Source organism: Hippocampus guttulatus, chromosome 3, assembly GCF_054856545.1.
Source record: "Hippocampus guttulatus isolate MCC_2025c chromosome 3, RoL_Hgut_1.0, whole genome shotgun sequence".
Taxonomy (NCBI): Eukaryota; Metazoa; Chordata; class Actinopteri; order Syngnathiformes; family Syngnathidae; genus Hippocampus; species Hippocampus guttulatus.
The window spans coordinates 24,067,836-24,081,242 of NC_141263.1; the positions used below are offsets into that span (position 1 = coordinate 24,067,836).

Sequence of the window (13,407 nt, forward strand, 5' to 3'; positions counted from 1 at the left end):
AGTCGAGGCTCGGGGGCCAGATTCGGCCCGCCACGTCATTTTATTTGGCCCGCGGGAGCAAATCATGTGTGTCAACTTTGATGATCCTTGCTGAAATCTGTACCGAAATGTCAAATTGTCATGGGTAATAAATAACGTTGAGATTTTGCCTTGGCCCTCCGAGGGAAGCCGTAACTTCGAAGTGGCCCACGACAAAAAATGACTTTGACACCCCTGCACTAAAGCATCACTAGATCAGGGATGGGCAACCGCTATCCTGCAATTTTTCAATGTTTCCCTCGTGCACCTGATTCAAAGTTTCAACATCGTTAAAATACCTCTGAAGAACTTGCTGATCATTTGAATCAAATGTGTTGGAGGAGGGAAACCTCTAAAACATGCAGGACCGTGGTCCTCGAGGACCGGAGATCCCCACCCCTGCACTAGATGTCAATTTCGCGGTGCCAAACCTAATTTGATCGTGTGCGTGTTTGTACAGGTTTGAGCTGATGCGCATGTGCTGGCAGTACAACCCCAAAATGCGTGCGTCTTTCGTGGAAATCATCGGCAGCGTAAAGGATGATCTTGAACCATCCTTCCGTGAGGTTAGTTTTTTCTACAGCGCCGACAACAAGCCGCCCGACGCTCAGGGCCCGCTCCCGCCCCAACAACACCCGGTTAACATGGACGACCTCCCCTTGGACACGCCGCTACAGACGCCGCCCTCGCCCGGCTCCCACACTCCGCCCGGGCCCTCGCTAGCACCCGGCTCCCCCAGCCGGCCCTGTCCGGACAAGGAGCCCATCGGGCACCAAGCGGCTAATGGGTTGATGTCATCAACCTCATCGTCAGTAGTGGGGGCAGCAGGGATGGGGACGCCGCCCAATGGGACCGGCTCAGTGGCCGCCATGCAGGCGACCCTGGACGAGCTGCCGCCCTACGCCCACATGAATGGGGGACGCAAAAACCAGCGTGCCATGCCCCTCCCTCAGTCGTCTGCCTGCTGATTGGACGGAGCAAAGACTCATGGGAAGTCAAACCTATTCTGCTGTAATGCCACCCTTTTTTTGTTGTTGTTGTCTTACCATACGCAACACTGCCCCCCTGCTGCCGAAAAACACCATGGAGGAAGTTGCTTGTTTTATAAACGCTTTCTTACTTTTTTTTCCCCCCTTAAGTAAAACAAGAACCCTTTCTAAGGGGATTACGGTCCATTTTTGGGCAGGCATTATGGATGAATACCTAGCAAGAGATGAAGCACTTACGTAGGCAGGTCCTCCATGTTGCCGCCTTTGTTCTAGTTGGTACGGTAACGATGTAAAAGGCATGAAAAATAAGATGAAAAACACTACATTTTGATGATTCATTTTGTATCGACATCAAAATCTGAGCCACACACAGTCGCCAAGTGCTGCGAATCAGTGTCGAAAAACTCCTAAAAAAGATTTCATAACACGACCATGACTTTTCTTTCAGTTATTTGTGAAGAGCATTTACGATAACAATTAAAAAATGGCTGGAAAAATTAGGAAAATGACTTTGGAAATACTAAAACATCAAAAACAACTTTTTAATTACTCCGCCAACATTTTGCTCATCAGTACGAGAATGACATTCAAAGGCCTATAAACATTTTCATATTGGGCTTTGAGATGTCAATTTTTCTGCCATTGTGCGCAACGAAAAAGAACGTGATGGCACAAAAACATACAAATATGGCAGAAAGCCATTTTGAGACTCTTATCGATGGAGGCTGCCATTGTGGTAGTCATACAGTAATGAAAAAAAGCAATGTAAAAAATATTTTGCTACTCCATTTTTTTCCCTCTACATCAAAATTTGTGCCATAAATAAATTGTTGGAAAGTGCTCGTTGGTTTTCAGTGAGATTAGAAATATACACTGAATGGTTTGAAACCTTCCAAAACCAACATTTTGATACTGTGGTCCCCATTTTGAGACTCAATTTTGTGTTGACGTATAAACCTGAGCCACAAATTGTTGCAAAGTGTTCCGAAAAGAGGTCAAAACACTATGTCATGGTGGTGTAATAGAATGAATATATATATATATATATATATATATATAGTTCAAAAGCATTTGCGCCATTTTTTTGAGGGGGGGGTTTGACTTTTTCTACCTTTTTATATGGTCCCCGTGTTCATCTTGTACAGACAAAAGAAAAGACACGCTGCTATTCCTTATTTTCTCTTGTGGTTGTAATATAGATCTATATAAATATATATGACTTTGAGTTTATAAGAGACCTTCAGGTTGAATTTATGAGCGTTTTCACTGCAGTTTGCCATGATTTTGTTTATTTTTTTTCTTTAAATGTAACTGAGCTGGTTTCAAAGAAGTACGTACCCCTGATATTCTTTTTTCCTTAGGAAAGAGTCCCAAGTAAATCTCAGGTTCATGCTGCCATTTTAGGCTTTAATTATTACCTTTAGCGGGGTTCTGGCTAAAAATTAAAAAAATATTATTGATTGAGATAAAAAGTGTGTGTGTGTGTGTGTGTGTGTGTGTGTGTGTGTGTGTGTGTGTGTGTGTGTGTGTGTGTGTGTGTGTGTGTGTGTCTGTTTCTTCACCACACTCACATTTTTGCCGCCAAATCACAATATTAATATTCTCGTTTTTAGCCAGCTGTCGCACAAGATGCCTTCCCCTTCTCCAATTCTTATAGAGTGAAATTAATAGTCAACAACCATCAATCTAACTCTATTAGACTTTTCTTCATGCAACTGTCAAGCTAGGTACTACGCTAGCTGCTGCCTTAAGTTTTTGACATTTCCAAATTTTAATAATCCCATCAAGTGGACATTAATGGTTTGTCACCAATCAACCTTTGAAATAAGTGTTTTGCTGCCCTCTTGTTTTTGGATAGCTGTTGTTGAGTCAGAAAACACTACATTGTTTACACACTGCTGCTTTTTTTTTTTCAAACAACATTCAATTGAAATAACAGTCGTCATCACTTGTTTTCGAATAGCTGCAGTGCTAGCTATTGAGTTGGCTGCAAAGCTAGGATTTTGTGCATATTTGACCAAAGTTTTTCATTGACCCTCTCAATTTTTCCGTCACCATCAAGTAAAATAACTTAGGTACCACATTTTATTCCTCTTGTAAAAACAAGAGGAATAACATCTTGAGAGAGCCAACAAGAGGAAGCCACAAGGCTTGCTCAAAAATTTTCCATATCTGCTTCCAAGTTACTTTTTTTTAAATCGACAAACTACCGGTACACTAGATTTTTCAGCAAACATCTAAGCCAGCTAGCTCGCTAATGCTAACAAACGAGAGATGATAGGCACCTAAAATGGCGTTGTACAGTACATGAATCCTCATCATCACAAAATAAGCGTAAATGTTTATTTTTAAATTATGACTTTTTTCTGGCATTCAGAACATGAAAGCCGATGTCACTCATTTTAGTTGGTTAGCTAGCTAATGCTAATGAAGACAAAGTCTTGATGCGCTACTATGAAAGGTCAAGAAATCTCACTACAAAATGGCAGCAGGATATTCTGTAGTCGGCTAATAATGCTAAAGATATTTCTATTCCCTCAGTAAAAGGCTGAATTAATTTATTTTATATACTGTACGCTGAAGAAATAATGGCCTGCTTGGTTTATTTTGTGTTGTTTTTTGTGTGTAAATCACTGTACAGAAATAGCTGGAGACTTTTTCTGTTTGTTTTGATACCTTTTTTTAGGGGTTTTTGCAACTTTTGGGGCAAGGGAGAAGGTGGTTTTTTTTTTCAGTTCTTTTGTTCAACCATCCATCTACCTCACTGTTGTTTTATTTTATTGTAATTTTGATGTGCAGGAGCTTTAATTTCACAAACCAAACAGCAGCACGGAAACATGGGGATTGTTTTTTTGTTTTTTGGATGACCACGTAGATAATCGACCAATCACAATGCTCGAAGTGGAACTCGGGTGCTTGACTGTAGGTGCTGTTGTACTGGCACAGTGTACTTAAGATACAGCTGGATGGAAATAGTCAGTTTCTTACCATTGGATTAAGAGTATAAGGACCACAACAAAAAGTCACAAGTACTTATTCGACAAAATACAGGGCATTTTGGGGGGATACATTGTAACATACACAGTGAAAGGCATTAAATGGTGTTAAAAGCCAAAATAGAATAATAGTTGATCTATAATGAAAAAAAGCATAAAAACATTTGATCAAAAACAGACAGATAAGTCAGTTACCAGAAAAAAAGTCTAAAGTACTAAAAAATGGCGCATTGTGAAATTAGTTGAAATATTGCCATCGATACGTTTAAAAAAAAATCCAAATTTTGATGTTACGGTCATACAGGTACACATTTGTAGTTGGGTGTTCACATGTATACATTTATAGATAGATAGCTGGTAATATTGCATTTATTTTGGTAACGTTTCTACACTTTCCTCAAACTCATTGCCATGTTTTTGTGATATTCTAGTTCTTTTTCAACGTTGTCATGCTGACTTCATATTTGAATGTTATTGTTTAAAATTATGGTTTTCATCATTTTAGCTCTCCTATTACATTATAGGGTGTCACGTTACAGAAATAAATTATTAGTTTTGTCATTTCAAGGAATCCCTTTTTACTTTCAATATTTATTTCCTCAATGCTACAACTTTATTCTCATACTAATTTGATGTTTTTTGGGGGGTTAAATTTGGGACTTTTTCTTTTGAGGTCGCTACTTGACCCTGATAATGCTATGACTCAACTTGCAACATACTGTACAAGCTCTGACGTTGTTCTGGTACATTCAATGTTATAGTCTCGTAATATTTTGTATTTATTGACTTTAGCAATGTTACTCTTTATTTTCCTGTAAATTTACAACTGTGCCGCAAAACAGGAGTTTTTTTTTTCTTTTTTTCTTTTTTCATGCAACACTATTGTCCAAAAATCACAATTGTGCATTCGGGGATTTTCTTGTAATATTACATAATAATTTATGACTTATTTTTGTGTAAATTATGACATTTTCTTCCCCCTTTCGATGCGGCCCAAATACTCTTTCGATGCCTCATGACATATCAGCAAAAGGATGGAAGAAGGATGCCATTTATTTCGTAAAATGTAAAATAATGCAATACAGCTCAGCTATTTTTTTTTCTGCCCATGTTTCTGTCACTGTTTGCAAAAACAAAAACACCACAACACTCAATCTTCCACGTCTCCTTCGCACATTCATGAGTATGTGGAGGCACATTCTGTACACTTTTGAAGCCAGTTTTAATGTCTGGTTGAGACTTGGGTGTATTTTGGGCGTGTATTTTGTTTGACCCGGGGAGGTATTTATAGAAGTCTTCATGACATAGTGGACCACATCAGGTTCGGTCAGGTTACATGTTCAAAGGTGAGAAAACAGCAAAATCCTGACTTTCTGGTTTCTTTGGGGTTGTCATGGTGACAGCCAGGTACCCCTCATTCTCTGCTTTTAAATGCAGTCGAGACAGAAGTAAGGGATCAGGATTTTGCTGTTGTTGTTTTACCACTGGATGGCCTCAAAGTTAAAAAAAAAAAAAATCATTATCTTGCATCCATGGCCAATATAGTTTTGTACATTTTTCCAATAGCCTTCCAGCATTCTTAATGAAAAGTTAGAATGAGATTTTGTTTTGGGTGTTCTCTTCCCAGTTTTGTTTTGTACATGACGTTTTCAAATACGTGCCGGAGGTTAGAAGATAATTGGCTGAAGGAAAAAGAGAATGTTTCTCTGGTTCATGTCTTTGTTTGTTTTTCTACATGACATTTAAGATAAATAAAAATATATGCAAGTCATGAATGCTTGCCTTTATTGAGCCTCAATGGCAAAATATCTCCATATACATTTTTTATCGAATAAAATATGGGTACGCATCTTTTTGGGTCACCCTTTATGTTAAGGGTCAATTTGACCCATTTCAGTTTTTGCGGTGACCAAAGCACTGGATATCCTTTCTTTTTCTTCATGAAATTTAGTGACTTTTCCTCATCTAAGGTCATGAACTGGTGTGTGAAATCTGGACACTCTGATGTGTAGTGGGATGTCTGTGCACAGTTTGAATACAAATATGATGTTGGGGGTCATTTTGACCCAGACACTTTAATGTGGGCAAGCAGCTTTTCAGATCCAAAAGAAACATGTCTAATTGATGAACAGTACTTTGTTTTGACTGCTCAGTGACTGCCAGATACCCAGCCAGGTATGTGTAGAGCAGGAACTTTCTCTCATTTGACACGTCACTCTTCTCATGTCATTTGTTTGACCAACATACCAAAAATGATTCTCCAGAAAATTTACAGCTGAATAAGCTTCATCACAGAGTTTGAACTGGGATAGTGATGCAGAGGAAGATATTTCAGAGACAGAGGATCTTTTTGGCACGTATGGCATCAAAATATGGGCAGCCTGTGATGCAATATCTAGTTTTGCATGGAATATGCAAGTGCATACTGGAAAGCTACCTGGAGGAGCATCTGAGAAGATTCAGATGATGCGTGTGGTGCTGAAGATGAGTGAAGGACTGCAAAGTCATAACTTCTTTACAATATTACGGCCTTGGAGATGAAGTTCAGGAGAGAAAGCTGACTATGTTGGCAACAGTCAGAAGAAATAAGACAGAACTTCCCGGTGAAATTCTGAAGATGCAGGGCAGACCTCTGCATTCCTCAGTATTTGTTTTCACTGAGAAAGCAGCAGTTGTTTCATACTGCCCAAAGAAAAACAAAAATGTTCTTGTAATGAGCACAATGCACACAGATGCATCTCTGAGCACAAGAGAAGACATGAAGCCACAAATGATCCTGGATTACAACTCCACCAAAAGGGGACTTGACAATCTGACAGCACACATACAACTGCCAGTGCAATACTTTGTAGATAAAACACTGAAAATCTCAGAAAAGTTAAATGAAAAAAAGAAGCGTGACATGGAAAAACTTTTAACTAAACAGTTCTTAAATATACTTTTGGGATTAAAAATCAGTTGTCTGTCTCTTATCTGAATGTTTACATCATTTTAAACAAAGTTGTTACTGGTGTAACCTGTTTTTTTTACTATTTTGTGTGGATTTTTACAGTGCGGGTCAAAATGACCCACAACATAATCAATGTGATTTTTTTTCAACATAATATGAGGGTTAAGAAAAAAATATTTCAAAACGGTCAACATTTCAATTAAAAAACTGTTAGGAAAATTTTTAATTTGCATTTAAAAACAAATATTGAGTGGTTATTTGCTGATGATGACTTAACATTTAAGTAACCAAACCGATGATTTTGTATATTATTTAACTTTAAAGGCTGATCGGACACAACACAAAATGATGTACGTGTGAGTGACAAGCCTGGACTCATGCTGCATTCGAAAAAGATGAGAGGTCGGTCTTCCCGACTTCATACTCAAGAACGCTCATTTGAAATGGGAGGGACGACTAAAAAAAATAAATTACCGACCGACTTCAATGTGACGTCTCTCAAGAATGGCGACCCCATGGAGACACAGACCGTGGCAAAACAAAATTTACAAGATTAGAAACATATTTCTAATTGCTTATTAATTAATTGCAAATATTAAGTTCTTCGAAATAACTTTACGGAACACAATGTGATTAGGACTGACTGCCTGAAGATATGCCGTTATCTCCCCGCATGAAGTTAATTGTGGTGAAATGAATGAAATGATTTGAAGATAAAATATTCCTTGATAGAAATTAAGGAAAGTATGACGGAGATTTTCTGGAAATGTGCTGTAATGATCCAGACCAACAAACTATTTTTCGGAATCAGTCACTCGTCACGAACGCTTTGAGGTCGGAACTGGGACATTCCGATTTCCCACCCTCATCGAAAGCAGCATCGGCCCTCCCACAAAGGCGGAATGATGTCACGTGCGTAACTAAAAACGTAAATTTAAAATGCATATTATTAGGGTTCACGTATTGTTTAGAAATTACCAAAAATAATGGGTGAACAGAATGTATACATGAAAACCTATAATTTTATTGTAGGACTGCTGGACCACAAATTTGGAGGGCGAAGATTACGTCCCTAAAAAGTAAATTAAAACTAAGGAGATGATCTTTATTTTTTTAAATCATCTCATGTTGCGAATTGTTTATGACGAGCTCAGAAATTCAAAGAAATATTGCAGGAAAAACTTCAGGAAAATTATTGATTTGAGCGAAACCCTCGGGAGTGGGAGTGACGTCACCTTGTTTTCCACAGTCCAGCGAATTGCATTTACCTTAATTTCATGTTTTTGATACACACGTTCAGATTTGTGTTTTTACGACCTTGGCATCCCTATCATAAACATGTTCCTCCGCCACACTTTAGGTAAGCGATTTATTTTGGTATTGTCGTTGTTTTCCTCCGCGCCTTGTTGTCGTGCTAAGAAGATTGACAGAGAGGCTAATTTAGTTTAGCTTGATCGTGCTAACGTTCTCGAAGGAAGTCTGTGTCAAGCACGTAACGGTTGTAACTAATTAACGAATGTTTAGTGTTCGGAATGCACAAACATTGTGCTGCTTGAAGCCCAACAGGGCACAATTCGTTGTTTGCCCATGCTAGGTTTCACAATACAAAGAATATTGGATAAGATTTAATGTATCAGCGGTCATGTTAATTTAGTGTTTCGCTTTTCCAACCTTTTCTGCATAATTTGATACCTAACTGCTGCCACGCTGGCCAGATAATGTTTTCATGTTATTAGATTTAGAGCAGAAGGCAGCCACGGCCAAATTTTGTCTGCAGTAAAAAAAAAAAACTAAACTTACTTTTCCTCCCAATTTTGTTGTTTTTCCATTCCCTCCAGAAAGACAATGACAGTGTAGAAGAGGAAGGAAGGAGTGTACGCAACAGAAGAGGAGACTCATCTTCCAAGATGGCCAGTGAGCTCCACGAGACCATCTTCATGGCCAAGCAGGAGCGCCACAAGAATCTCTTTCTCAACTACAGGAATCTCAACCATTTCCCCGTGGAGCTGCTCAAAGACGATGGCCTGCAGTTCCTGGAGAGGCTCTACATGAAACGGAATTCGCTCACCACGCTGGTATACAACATTTTACACTGCTCAATCACTAAAGGGGTGATATTCACACCATAATTCTGCTGTTTTTTCCCCCCCCAATCTTTTCAGCCTGACAATCTTGCACAGAAGCTACCGAATCTAATAGAGCTGTGAGTATTGTTTTTATTGTTGTTATTATTATAAGTATTCACACTTCCACTCATTTTCACTATATTACTGATAAATTGGTGGAAGTGTGGAGTAGAAGTTGGTTTGCACTGTTGAACAAAAATCATGGATATCCTCTTTTTCCCCCTCTCCAATTATTTTTCTCTGATGTTTTTTTTTTCATTTTATGTATTTATTTTTCATTGTCTCTCCAAATATATATTATTTCTTTTTGTTGCAAAAAAAGGTTCATGGTTTCATATTACAATTAAAAGATAAACAACCAAAATGACCTGCCACTTTCTTGTTCTCCTTTTAGGTATTTGCACTCCAACAATATTGTGATAATTCCCGAAGGTGAGTCTTGGGCAGTCGATACACCTAACTGCCCAAATAACAGCGAGTCACGGAAGTACATTTTCCACACTAAAATGGATACTTATTTGTGGCTTTGTCTTCAGCTATTGGAAACTTGGCACGGCTGCAGTCACTGGACCTGAGCAGCAACGCCCTGCAGCTTCTCTGCCCGGAGGTTGGAAGACTGAGGTCTCTGAGACATCTCAGACTGTCCAACAACCAGCTTAAAAGCCTGCCACCTGGTAAGACCATGTGCTTCTTTTTCAGGCATTTTTGTGTCACACATTCCTGCCATGTAGAGTTAAGAAGAGTTAATTAGAGTCGAACCGCTTTTCAACGTACCCTATTTACCTTTTCATCCCCAAAAGCGTTCACATTTCAAAGACCCGATTTTACAGAATTCATTTTCCATTTGCCGATTTTGCTTGCGACGAACACCTCTATAACATAAGCTTCAGTATAACGACCAGATTTTATGTTCATGTTTTTACATCTATGAATATTCATACTGTACATCGTAGTTGGCGGCCATTTTATAGGAAATGGTTTCAACGAACTACCGTTCTAACGTACAGATTTGCTATGTCCCTCGAGCTACGTTGGAACGAGGTTCGACTCGATTTGCTGGGATCACTTTTCAGCTGTAGTAGCCTGATGGGCCAGTAGAGGGAAGCAGTGTTCCATTTTACAACCTGTATGTTATTGTTGGACAGGACCGGAGCAAAAATTAATAAAAGCAATCATAATTAAATAGAAATGTATTTTAGCTTGTCAATTCTAGGGCACATAGCCCAAATAGTTTAACTTGACCCTTGATAATAGTATGTGGCTGTACATTTCAAAAATGTCTTATTGTCTTCCTATCCCATGAAGAGATCGGTGACCTTCAGTTCCTGGAGACTCTGGACGTGTCAATGAACCAGCTGGTGTCGCTCCCCGACCGGCTGCACCGCTGCTCGTCCCTCCAGCACCTGAGCGCCGACCACAACCTGCTGAGCCACGTGCCGCGCCACCTCTGCCGGCTGGCTCGCCTCACCCAGCTCTCCATGGCCGCCAACCGCCTCACCTTCCTGCCGCTAGGTCGGTCGGCATCATTACACTCGACGCCTTCCTTGCTATTTTTACTGCGACTATCCAGCACATCCTTGTGGTTGTTACTTTTTAGATCTGGGAGGATCGCGCGAACTGCAGTTTGTGTTTGTGGACAACAATTTGTACCTGAAAGGCCTACCATCGTACTTGTACAACAAGGTCATCGGCTGCAGCGGGTAACATTTCCCTTTAATCATACATCATGTTCTTTTGCTGGTAATTACGCTGTCAATCAATTCCAGCCCCCGGCAAACCACCAACATTTTGTGTTAAGTGTTTTTGAACAGAAAAATAGCACAGTATCGTTTTAAAAGATAATAAAAGAGAATGTGAAGAAATGGGCTGGTTTTAGGAAGTGCAATTTCTGTCAGTTTTGACAAGCTGAAAATCACAGCAAGTGCTTAGACTAGTGGGGATGCATAGAACATATTCTAGTAAACATTTATGACTTGACACTTCACCTTTAACTCATTCAGTACCAGCCAATTCTGCACCAGGTCTGAAAAGACGTTTAAAAACGTCTTTGGGAATGAATAAGTTAAGGGGTGTGGCTTAGGAAATAAAGTCAGCATGGTCGATTAGTCTACATGTGAGCTTCCGGATTCCTGTTTTGAAATTGGAAGAATCCTTTCCATGATTTGTGAGGATGCTGGAAAAGTGAAAGTGGAAGACTTGGAAGTTAGACAATTTGAGCTTGAAAACTTTTGTGACACCAGTCCTGGAACCTTTCTGACACCTCTCATAATTCTGCGTCTGCTTGTTATGTCCACAGGTGCGGCGTGTCGCCGCACGGCAGCGACACGGACCAGGAAGGACAGGATGAGCCGCTGAGCGAGGCTTTGTTCGGGCTGCCGGCCGAGGTCAAAGCGGTGGCCTCGGAGGCCGACAACGTGGTCACCCTCGAGGAGCTCGCCATGAGAACGCTGCACCGCCTCTACCACCGCCAACGCTGCCATGCCACAGGTGAGGCAAATTCCTGTCTGCCTCATGTCACATGGGTTCAGTCCCTGTCCCCTGACAATCGCAAGAAACACTGCAATCCGGATATGTACGGTGGATGACGCTGTTTACCTGGATAATAGTTCTATTGCACATTGCAACTTAAATTATAGACATTAAAATAATGAATTGCACATGGGACAATCACTTCATTGACATTCTGCCAGCACAGTGCAACAATGAGCGCATATTGAAATGTATAAATATGGATCATAACGTCAAGTGTGTATTTGTAGATGTGACCTTCCCACCACCCATTCCGCTACCAAAGAGTCTCCTCGATCTGCTGCAGTTCCCTCTGGGTCACTGTCACCGCTGCACTCAAGCCATGTTCACCGTCATCTACCCCAAACTCTTCCCGCTGCAACACACGGCCTTGGCAGGAGTGCACCGCAGGTTTGATACCGCCCGCTTTGAAATCACGCAATTTTAAAAAAAAAAAAAAATGAAAAAGTTTGATCAGTGTAAAAACAATGATGGTCATATATTTTAACTTGCCATTTTTTACATCACCCAAAATAAGCTTTATATAGAATCTAGAATTTTTCAAATGTATTTGATGTCAGCCTGCGTTTTTCTTCATTAGGACCACGGTCAGTTTTGTGGCGTACTGCTGCTCCAGTCGCTGCCTTCGGACGTTTAACCTACAGGGCTGAAATCGTTGCCCCACGCTCTGGATCCGCCATGTCGACAATAATGGAACTCACACAATGGACTAACTCAAAGATGTGAACTCAAGAAGCACTTTAATTTTTTTTGGGGGGGGGGGGTATGGGATGGTTCTCCACACATATTTTTACATCAGGCTTGAACCTGTGTCCCCTCTGCCAGTAAACATTAACTGAACTTTAACTGCTTTCTTCTCTTGCTTCAAGTCTGCCGTCCATGAAAAACAATTTTCCATTGACGAGCATTTCTGAGAGATCTTTAAACCCAGTTTAAGGTCCGTGTATGGTCTTTATCCTCACTCTTAGACAATCGAGCACACTAGTGGAATGTATCTTACGAGTAACACTTTAATATCGATTGCTGCCTTCCACTACTGTTTGACATTATTTCACACTTGGAACAAGTACATGCAAGGTTCAGGTTTGGGCATTATCCATCCTTGCATTCATTCATTCGTTCGACTAGTGTGCTGAATTGTCTTTCTGCTAAGGAGAGAGCGTACTAGTAGTACAAAGACCTTCAATTGGTCATCAATGCGATCGAATCAACTCCCAAATGGCTTTCCATAGATGTCTTTGTTGTTGTGTCCTAATGGCCACTCATTTTTTGTTTTTCTTAGTATTGTCTGTCTCCTACAAGGTGGCTGCACAAATGTTTTTGATCAGTCTTGGGTCTGGTCCATTTCGCTACACTCTGTGACACAATAATGACAATAAATCTATTCAGATTATGATTCCAAATCTGAATTAACAGTGTCCCTTTTGAATATTTTCAATGTATTATATAAATGCCGTTCAGTCTATCTTGTGTTTGCCTGCAGTGAAGTTTTTTTTTTCTTTCAGCGTGTGTGAGTCAATGCCTATGACACGAGGCTGTGCGTGTACGCGTGTGTGTTAATACATCATGCAACGGCCAAGTAATTTCCTGCCCGTGGGTCATGCTGGCCGGTTGAGTGGGGGCGATGCTGCTCAGCCTGCTGGAGATAACATGCTGTGAAATGTCACGTCATGACACAAAAATGAACATTTGGGGAGTCTGCTGTTTGTTTACCAGTCAGCTTTTCAACGTATTTAGAAATTCGGAGGGTATTTCTTTGATGCGAGGTTGTATGTTGGCGCAGGAATTGTGTTGCGTTT

At 40.3% G+C, this 13,407-nt stretch overlaps 2 protein-coding genes across 3 annotated transcripts in view; both read left to right on the top strand.

Moving 5' to 3' along the window:
- LOC147207923 (insulin-like growth factor 1 receptor) overlaps positions 1 to 5,774 on the top strand; it is a 47,800-nt gene extending 42,026 nt beyond the window's left edge. For both annotated transcript variants that reach the window (XM_086107565.1, XM_086107566.1), the window contains exon 21: positions 479 to 5,774. In XM_086107565.1, the coding sequence (XP_085963691.1) occupies positions 479 to 986 (508 nt within the window). In that variant the 3' untranslated portion in view covers positions 987 to 5,774. The remainder of the gene's footprint in view (positions 1 to 478) is intronic.
- A 2,400-nt stretch (positions 5,775 to 8,174) lies between these two features.
- Positions 8,175 to 13,017, top strand: lrrc28 (leucine rich repeat containing 28). The gene is made up of 10 exons (XM_086107575.1): positions 8,175 to 8,313; positions 8,792 to 9,028; positions 9,116 to 9,156; positions 9,474 to 9,511; positions 9,616 to 9,753; positions 10,385 to 10,591; positions 10,677 to 10,779; positions 11,376 to 11,566; positions 11,839 to 11,998; positions 12,189 to 13,017. Exons 2-10 carry the CDS (start codon positions 8,861 to 8,863, stop codon positions 12,256 to 12,258), a joined length of 1,116 nt encoding a protein of 371 aa, XP_085963701.1. The 5' UTR covers positions 8,175 to 8,313; positions 8,792 to 8,860; the 3' UTR covers positions 12,259 to 13,017.
- The last annotated feature ends 390 nt before the right edge of the window (positions 13,018 to 13,407 follow it).

Excerpts from the sequence above, each read along its gene's own strand:
- lrrc28 (XM_086107575.1), top strand. The coding sequence starts at position 8,861 with ATGGCCAGTGAGCTCCACGAGACCATCTTCATGGCCAAGCAGGAGCGC. Across the intron at positions 10,780-11,375 it reads AAGGTCATCGGCTGCAGCGG|GTGCGGCGTGTCGCCGCACG; the intron begins GTAACATTTCCC and ends TTATGTCCACAG. Across the intron at positions 11,567-11,838 it reads CCAACGCTGCCATGCCACAG|ATGTGACCTTCCCACCACCC; the intron begins GTGAGGCAAATT and ends GTGTATTTGTAG.